General features: G+C 43.0%; 1 protein-coding gene across 3 annotated transcripts in view; it reads right to left on the reverse strand.

Annotated features, from left to right (window-relative positions):
* Window positions 1–6,807, reverse strand: part of NEGR1 (neuronal growth regulator 1) — a 600,158-nt gene extending 593,351 nt beyond the window's left edge. The window contains exon 1 of one of the 3 annotated variants that reach the window (XM_020795257.3): window positions 6,225–6,541. In XM_020795257.3, the coding sequence (XP_020650916.1) occupies window positions 6,225–6,400 (176 nt within the window). In that variant the 5' untranslated portion in view covers window positions 6,401–6,541. Of the gene's footprint in view, window positions 1–6,224 lie in introns of all 3 variants that reach the window. The other 2 variants (XM_020795256.3, XM_078392980.1) reach the window with 2 other exon arrangements.
* Window positions 6,808–9,981: the final 3,174 nt, after the last annotated feature.

The raw sequence follows: 9,981 nt of genomic DNA on the forward strand, positions 1-9,981 counted from the left end.
TATTTATAAATATTTTTACCCCACCTTTTTCCTCAAAAGGACCCAAGGTGGGGTAAAATATTTGTTATTATTTTAAATACATTTTATTACTGTTTTTACCTACTAGTTTTAACATTTTATTCAAATTATTCTGTTGTAAATATTGCAATAATTTATTGTTTCGACTTCTAACATGATAACACAGTGGCAGACCACATGCTTTCTCTGCAAGGTGACTGGCATTTGATCCTCGTCATTCTCAAGGCTGAGAAAAACACCCATCGAAACACTTTGAATACCATCAGCGTTCTATCTATAGACAGCGACTATATGGCCCTCCAAACGTTGGCAGACTGCAGTTCACACCAGACACAGCCTCTGTAGTCAAGGTGAGGGATGATGGAAGTGGCAATCCAACATACCATTTAATTTAAATTATGAGTACATTGTGCAAATGATTTGCCACAGTTGGGGATCAGTAAATTTAATTCCTATGTAAAAATGATAGATAGACTCTCTTCTCTAAAGAAAACGTAAGTTTAAAGAGCTGAGCAGGGCAGTAGAGGACAAGACATTTCTGAGATCGCTCATTCATAGGGTCAGAAGCAACTTGATGGCACATAACACAATGTTGTAGCCTTTGAAATATGGAGTAGAGGTGAAGAATCCCATCAAAAGTTTACTCTTTCTTTAGAATATTAGATTGATTTTTCTATCTCTTCTTACTTGACTTACTATATTTCTCTTTATATTTCGAACATATTTATCCCATCTGAATTTTTTCCCCCCTAACCCTTATGGTGCAGAGTCAGCCATTCTCATCTTAGCTCCTTAAATCCTGGACTCTGTCAAAATGGACCACTGTGAACAAAACCTTGGTCAATGTGAACTCAGCCATTCACGTGCATACTTCTAACATGTATTTGATTTTCTGAAAATCACCACCAAAAGTAAAAGCTGGAACTTCTCTGCTGGACAAGCCCAGAATTCCTTAGCTATCATAGAAAAAAAAATCACAGGGGAGACGGAAACTTGTATTCCAAAAAGATAATTTTCCAATTTCTGCTTAGAATTTTGACCTAAAATTAAATTAGAGCAAAAGGCAGTACTATGTAGAACTTTCATTATTTATTTCTTATACTTATGTACCACTTTCCCTTCCAATAAGCTCAAAGTGGGAAATCATAAGCTCTCTTTCCTTCCCACTTTTATCAGCACATGATGTTGCGACATAAGTCAGCTTGAGTGGCCCAAGGTAAAATATGAACTCAGCCATTTCAAGGCTACATGGGGACTTGAACCCAAGTCTCCCAAGTCTTAATCCAACACTTTAACCACCACAACATGGTGATTCTATGCATACATGGCAAAGGGCATATGATTGGGGGATGGTAAAGCCAGAAAACACAGCCTCACTTTTCCTCTGATATTACTGTCACATGAGACATAATCATAGAGAAGGAATAAGACAGAACCAGGGAGCCGTTGTTGTGTTGTGTGTTTTTGTTTTTTTTTTTTTTTAAAATGAATGTATAGTATTCATTTTTAGCTGTTACATTGTAAACCATATACAGTTTCCTTTGTTTTGTTTTTTAAAAAGGAAAAATTTTAAAAACCAAAACAGATCCATCAACTCTTAAGTATCAGATCTTAGTGAGCAAACATTGAGAAGAGGATAAAGTATGGTCTGCGGGTGATGTTTACACTATTCTATTAATACAGTGAAGAGAATAAGAACAGTTAAGCATCCTGAAAGAAGAATGGCTACCTGAGATTTCCCATCAACATCCTCATCCAACAAGGAAATGTAGCAGTAAGCCTCTCCTTGAATATAGCATCATCAAAAGTGGTGGCTTAATCTCTAAACACATTATACCATTGGAAGCACAATACCCAAATACAGTATATAAAATGGTAAGGGATACAGACAAGTGGTTTACTCTGCAGATTCTCATTTGGATCTGCAGAACTACTGCTGACTAAATTTTCAAGTGTAAGATGTTTACAATTTGTACAGAGCTAGAAGGTACCTTGTAAATACTAACACAAGAGTTAGTATATTGTTTCTGCAGAGATATTCTAAAATGTTTACAATGAAGTGTGATTATGCTGAGTGAGTTTTAACTGCCACTTCAGGACGCACAGGACAGGATCATAGCTTCAATATAATGAGGACCAAATCAGAGCTGGGCTGAAGCTATTCCCTCAGAATATAGAGAAATGTGAGTAGGATTTCGTAACATTTCACCCCAACAGTGAGGACTGATCATGGTTGTACAGTGTTTGGCACTAGGCTTCGCTAGCAGTGTGGGATTTTAACAGAACCAGTTAAACAGAATCTGCTCCTAGAGTCACATAACGAGACCTTCAGCTGACTTGCATGTATCATAATAAAGTTCTACTACCATGATTATTACCAGATGCAGACATGTCCACATATGATACCAGCCAAAAGGCCTAGGTCACATTTTCCAAGGGTTAGTTCTTGAACAATCATAGTACACCTATATCATATCTAGTAACATAATCTTCCTTTGATTAAATTGCTGACTCAAAATTTCAAAAGAATGACTCACAGATCCTTATGCTTCTAAATAAGACCTTAAATAACTGTCACCAGTAGTGATACTGTATAATGTAAAACTTTTAATTATAGGTTGTCTGGTTTTATATATACTACATATAAAGTATGTAGTCCTTTTAGGCATGCCATGCCATGCCCAGTAAACAATGTGAACACATATAATAATCACAGCTTGACCCTATACAAAACATCAACATATATGCATACAACCTATAAAAGCATATATAATAAAAAAATAATATTGTACAAGATCAGTGTTCTGTATTTAAAGAAACACAGCACTTAAAAAACACATGATGTATCTTTACATATATATGCTTAGTGCAGTATGAATTAATTCAAAACATTTTAAATATACTTTGCTCCCTCTAGAGAAAGACTTTTAATAGATCCACTGCAATATATGTTCTGCATTCCCTCTTTGGGTTGCACAAAGATGCTTCTTCTAATATGACACTTAAAAAGCAGTTTCTTGTAAACTGTCATCAATCCAATGTGCTTTAGGTGTTATGCTTTATTATTTAAGATATTCGTTGTCTTTTGGGACATATTTTTATAGAACCACTGGAATGTCTGCACCTGATGGTTAAGTTTCTCCTCTATGTTCTTATTCATTGCTAGTTGGCCTTCATAAAGCAGACTTTGTTCTCATAACAAACACAAAAGGGAATGCAAGTACTGAAAACTGAAAAATGTTTACTTAAGAAATGCTGGATATCTAACAATTTCAATATTGCCTTTGTTCTTCCTCCACACTGGACTTCAGAAATGCATCTGTCTTTGTTGTAATTATGTAGTATATTCTATATTCAGTGGTATTTTTTTCCTGTAAAAAGCTTTCCCACTTATGAGATAAAAATCATTGGCTGTAATCCTGTAGCTTAGTGTAGTAACTCTCAGCTAGAAGAGAGCCATTGAATCAACTTGCAAAGTAGAAGATTTACCAGATTCCTACTGATTCAATGAGCCTACTCTAGTTGCAACTTAGTACACTAAGCAACAGGATTTCAGCCAGAGTTTGAGCCTAAAGCTTCAATTGCATTTATGTAATGCATTTTGCTTCATACCTAAGCCTAAGAAAAATATTTTTTCTACTTATCAAAGTCTAATTCTTATTACTGAAGAAAACATACCTCAGTTGTTGAGTGTTAAATAACAGAGTTTTGGGGTGGAAAGAGAAGGATTTAAAGATTATTTTTAGAATTCTCACTGAGAACTAGCATTCGTCTCAGGTCTAACTTAATGGGAAAATGCTGCTCATCAATTCTGATCTATCACTTTCTTTACTTTGGAAGCAATGTAAACACAGAAAGAGTCAAGGGTTACATTTACTTTCTGCCTGAAGCATAAGGAAACCAACAAGAGTAAATTCCAATATATTCTAAAGCCATGGAGTGTAACTACAGCATATTACTACAGATGAAAAATATGTCAAGCAGCAGTGTATAGGCACTGAATGTGTTCTCAGCATCTACCACATGAAAACAGTTGTGAAAATAAATAGGGTTGGTTTTGACAATGCCAGGATTTAAATCAATGAAGGAATGTCTTCTGCTGTATTTTAAAAAAATGTTTACCTTTTGCAATTTGCAATGGAAGTTGAGAAGCATTGCTTCTGATTGTGTTGGTTTATGAACCTGGTTGTCTTATGATAAGCAGGACTCTTTACGGTCAATACTGCTGCAGAGATGAAGCAAAATCTAGCAATTCTGTACTTATTTGAAGTGGTAAGAAAGTCTTCTTAATTTTCTTCCTAAGGTATTGTCTTGACAATGCACAAGATATGCTAACGTGGGGGTGAGGGAGCCTGGCATACAAGTTAAAGCACACTTAACAAACCTGAGGCAAATGGGGTGGGGGGAAGCACACACGTAATGGACTGATACTGGTAAACAATGTTTCTGCTAGCCAAATGGATTTCTACCCTGTGAAATGCAAACATGGAGAAATGGGAAGCAACACTGAATCACTGTGTACATATAATCATTCACAGGCAAAGAGATATTTTTAAACCCCAGGTAATTGACATAGTCCATATCACACGGTAATCCCACCTCCCCTCTATACAAAATCATAAGGGAAACACCAATGGTTTGTTAAGACACATGCATGTACGCATTTGTATCCTCAGCGAAGAGTTAATGCTGAGCACTGCTATATACCAGCAAAGGAAGGTGGCATTGCAGATCTGGTTACAAACATCACACACAGGAGCCAGCAGAAATTAAGTCAAGCATCAGTGATTTCCATTCCAACTTCTAGGAACAAACTTAGCATTGCAAAGACAAACTAGGATATTTTTCATTTGGCCACAGTTTGGGTAAAACCAGGGCGTTTAAAAAAATTAGTCCTCTCTCATAAGCTCTGGTTTTTTGTTTGGTTTTTTTTGAGGGGGGGCTTTTTGCATGCTTTCAAAACATCAACTAATTGGACATTGGGCTCTGCATGTAGAAAACAAGTGCCAATCTGTGTTCTTGAAAACATCTTCACATAAAAAGATCTAAGACGAGTGTCCCTTTATTCCATAGCATAGATCGATGCTTGCCAAAACAAACATAATGTAAGCGAACACCTCTTCCAGATTAACTGGTTAGTTCGTGTATTGTGCCATGGATCTCTGAATCAAACCTCTGGAGATACATATGTTCCCTGTTCCATAAGAGCCAGATGCATAGAACTGCACTGTCAGTGTTTATGCAGCAAGCATCTGGATGGGACTGACACCGGAGGAGGGGGGGGAGGCAGCTTTGAAGAATGGGGTCTTTAGCATCACTCAGATCACGGCACCAACTTAACATTTTCCCCCAGAGATGAAATATTTCACAAAACCTCACTGGTCAGTCTGCACTGCAGCCGCTCGTCTCGCAAAGCCAGGAGGGGGGAGAGGGAAGCGAGTGGATTCGCCTGCTAGCTCTCGGATGAGCCATTACAGCTTTCAGAGGCTTAACAAGGAGTGTGAAGGAACATGCCTGAGGAAGAAGCTGCACAAACTACTTCCAAGGGGAGACCTTGTTGCAAAGCCAGAGATCCACACGCAGGAACCCAGGACATAGCAAAAAAAGGAGGCGATGGCTCCAAAGTTCAGCTTCAAGTACCCCACCGAGGGGGGGGGGCTTGAAAAGGGAAGGAAGAACTGGGGAGGGGGAGAGGCATCATTCAGTCCGACTGGACAGGCAGAGACAGACCAGTAAGTGAGATCTAGTGGTGGAGGGACACGGACGCCGGTGCTGGGAGAGGAGGAGCAGGGGGAAGAAGAGACTGCCCCTTCTGAATGGGGACAACACGCGCAATTTCAAAGAGGGATGGATCCTCCTCTTCCTCTCCTCGGCCAAGGACTCCGCGCCAAGTGGCTTGGCCCATTTCGTTGAAGACCAGGAGAGGAATGCGTCCGATCTTCCCCCTCCCCCTCCATCAAAAAAAAGGGGGGGAGAAGGATCTCTCCGGGAAGCCGCCGAACCGACTGCATGTGCGGATTCAAAACAACACAAGTTCAATACGCACGCAGAGGCACACACACAGGAGCGCGCGCACAGGAGCGCAACGCCACGCTTCCCGCTCGCTTCTTCCTTCTCTCTCTTCCCCCCCCCCCCACAAACACACACACAACCCTCTCCCCGCGCGCCTCGGTTTCCCCGGCCAGGGAGGCTGAGGCGAGCCTTACCTCAGCACCGCCGTGTCCCCTTTCCTGACCACCAGGTTGTCCACAGCTGTCCCGGGGAAGTCCACAGTTTGCCCGGCCGGCAGGCAGGAAGGCAACAAGCAGCACAGGCTCAGCAGCACCGCGGCCAGCCACTGGTTGGAGCAACAAGCGCCCTGCACCAGGAGCATCATGTCCATGCCTGCTCGACGCCTGAGCTCCGGCTCGTTCGGCTCTCGCGCGTCGCCCGTCCGCCTCGTTCCTTCCCGGCCGGAGCTCCGCGAGCGGCAGGGCGAGCGGCGGCGAGCCTCCGTTCCCTCAGTCCCGGGGCAACCCGCCGGCGCGTCCTTCCTTCCCGCCTTGACGCCTCGGGCGCTGCTCCTCCCGCCTTCTTCGCCGGCCGCCTGCTCGCCTTTCCCTTCGCTTCCCTCCTCTCGCTCTCTCCTCCCTCGCGCCGCTTCTCGCTGGCCGCCTCTGGAGCGTCTCTGGGAGTCTCGGGTGTCTCGCACACCATCTAGCGAGGAGGGAAGCGCGCTGGAGAATGAGGCAGCCAGAGCAGCAGCGGCAGAGGCGGCGGCAGGAGCAGCGGCGGCGGCGGCGGCGGCGGCAGCACCACCACCACCAACAGCAGACGGACCCTAGGCTCGGAGCCGGTTGCCATGCAGCCGTTTCCGTAGCAACTTGTCCTGGTGGCTGGTGCTGGTGGTGCTGGAGAAGAGGAAGGGGAGGAAAAAAAAGGGGGGCGCTGCGTTTTGTGTGTGTGTGTGTCTCTGTGTGTGAGAGTGTGTGTGTGTGTGTATGTGTGCGTGTGTCTCTCTCTCTCTCTCACACACACACACACACACATTCACTCTCTCTGTGTGTATGTGTGCAACTTAGAGGAAAAGAAGAAAAGCACAGAACGAATAGTCCCTGAAAGGGCAAGCGAGCGAGAGGCAATTAAAGGCATTGATTGCCGCCAGATACAGATGCACCAACTTGCCACTTGTGTGCCAGACAGAGAGACAGACATGGATAGATAGGCACACACCAGCCGAGTTCCTTTGTAAGAGCTGAGGTGGTTTTTTATTCAGGCAGTCCCTTCAGCTGCCATCCCTTAATATCCTCCCCCCCTTTTTTTTTCAACCCTGCCACCACATCCACACCTTCGAACTTCGGCCATTCTGGACGAGAGGGACTTCTCTAGTTTCTTGCTCTGTTCTCTCAGTACTTCAGAACAGTTTTCCCGCTAAAAAGGGAGAAAGAAAAGGGGAGCTGGCTTAACATGGGGTTGGCCTCCTAGGCTTTTGTCACACACATGAACACACACATTTGACAGCCACACAGGATTCTCTCCTGAATCAAGTCCTGAACCCTTCAAGGCAAGACCCGAGTTCTGCTTTGAACGGCTACCCTTTCGTGGCTGATTTAAAACGGTCGATTGTGGGAATGTTTCATGGGGGTCCTTTATCCCATAAGGATTGACTTCACCTGTGAAAGACAGGGGGATTCAGGAAGATATTCCTGCAAAAGTAAAATCCTCAAAAAGAGTTAACAACTGCTAAAAACCAAGTCCACCTGATCTTTGCTCTTGCACCTTACAAGGACCTCCCATTCATAATCTCTGAAGATTTTCTTCCCATATGCTGAAACACCTACCTCTGGGTGTTGAGAGAACTCAGTTCTTGGGGCAGTTCAGTCTTCATTAGCAGTAAGCCAGAATTTAGGGTCTGATTAGATCAGGGAGTATTTGCATTCCTTCCCATTTACTACAGAAGCTCTCTGGACTGACGGCTGAATCTTAATTTCAGCACTAGGGACAGGGCCACATTCTTCTACCTTCTTTAAGGGCGGGCCTGCAGGAGGCTGGCTTAGAGAAGGCAAGGAAAGCCGGTTAGTATTTTCCTTTCTCTGTGTCAGCATCTCTCTCAGCCCTGTGCCCCTGTGAGGAGTCCAGAAAAGCTTATGCCAAATAAAACCTGTAAGGTCAGTGTCCTATTGAGCTTCTACTGAGCAAAAAGGTCAAACCAGTGTGAGACACAGCAGCGCATGGTTTGCACAAGCATTGCTGTTGTGCAAGCGGTAATATCTAGCAGAAAACCTCACCCTCTACTTGCACAGTGGCAGGGCTTCTGCAAGCAGCACAAGTCCTTGTTTCTATGCTAGCGTGACTGTCCATTTAGGGGAAGTGGAGTAAAATATTTTGCTGCTTGAGACTAAGGCTTGCCTCTGTTCTACAGTGAGAAGCCACTAAGAGGTCTACAGACCAGCAAAACCTCCCCTGAAATTCTGGACAGAAGTCAAGAGGAACCTAGCACAGATAGCAAAGCATGGAGGTAAAGCATGCTAACACAGGCAAGAAACAGCCTGTTGCTTCTTGCAGAGTCTGTCACTTGGTTGTCACAAGGGCTGGATTGAATTTCATCCTCTCTTTGGAATCATTAAAAAATAATAATAACACTGTTGTTGTTTTTTTACACTCAGGACACACCTCTTCCTTCTCTCCTTGTGTGAAGGTCCCAGCATTGACTACAATTTGGAATTTTAAGTGTAGTAAAACAGATCTAAAAGCAAGGCTGGATTCTAGCTGTTCTGGTGTATGCCTTCTGACTTCAGAAAGCCATCTGACACCTGTCTTATAAAGTTGCCCTTTCTTAATATATAACATAATCTGTCAACCACCAAAGATCATGCCTGAATAAACACAAATGAGACAGCTAAAATTTGTGCCTCCCTCCTTCTGTCATATCCCCGTCCCAGGCTCAGACTTCAGGTAATACTTCTGCTATTTGTTCCTTTATGGAATTTTGACCAATATTTGACCAAGATCAAAGCTAAAGTAAGGAACCTGTGGTTCTCAAGATATTGTTGGGCAAATTAGAGTTGGGGATTTTCAGAGAAGTTGTATATGTACAGAGCAAATGAATATCACTAAGGAAAATCTCCTTTACTTTGTGTCCTCTGAAATTCCCCAAATCAAATTTGCCCTCTACAGGTTGCTTATTTCTTTCTAGCAGTGCTGGGGAATCCGTGGTCTTCCAGATGGTGCTTGCCTACAGTGCTCACAATTCTTGACCATTAGTCATGTTTGCTCAATCCGATGGGAACAGGAACCCAACAGTATATTGAGAACCACTGGTTCCTTACTTTAGCTTTGATCTTCAGTTCTAGAACTCCAGTTTTAGAACTTTAGTTCAGTTTTAGAACTGCAGGGGGGGGCTCCCTGTTCTAATGGCATTAGCTTCAGGAAGAGTGGTCTTAAACTGGAAAAAGCCCAGGGGAAGCCCATCAGCAACCTTTTCATGCCCCCATCTTTTCCTCTGCCACAACCAGTGTGGTTCAACAACTTTGTGTTAAAACAGCTGGGGAAGGAGTGATCCAGATATTGATGGACTGCAACTCCCAGCAGCTCTAGTCAGCTAAGCCACTGGTATGGGATGAAAAGATTTGTAATGCAACAACATCTGGATGCCACATATTTCCCATCCTACTGATTTTTAATAACCACTGCAGCATGCAGTTTGAATCTTCATAGCATCAGCATTCTATAATGTACACTTACGTGGGTGAGAGATAGCAAATTAGGATGCTAGCATGATGGATACAGCAGTTGTATATGTACAGAGCAATAACCAGTTTCTAGTGCAGAATTCTAAGGACCAGCAAAACCAGACAGAAGTTGCCAACATATTAATACAGACATTTATTAACAGGCAACAAACTACTAAAGAATAATAACAACAAAAAGCACTTCACAAGTCACCACTTCCCAAAGGCACATTGATAGCTCTTTTAAGACAAA

This window comes from Pogona vitticeps, chromosome 4, assembly GCF_051106095.1.
Source record: "Pogona vitticeps strain Pit_001003342236 chromosome 4, PviZW2.1, whole genome shotgun sequence".
In the NCBI taxonomy this organism is placed as follows: domain Eukaryota; kingdom Metazoa; phylum Chordata; class Lepidosauria; order Squamata; family Agamidae; genus Pogona; species Pogona vitticeps.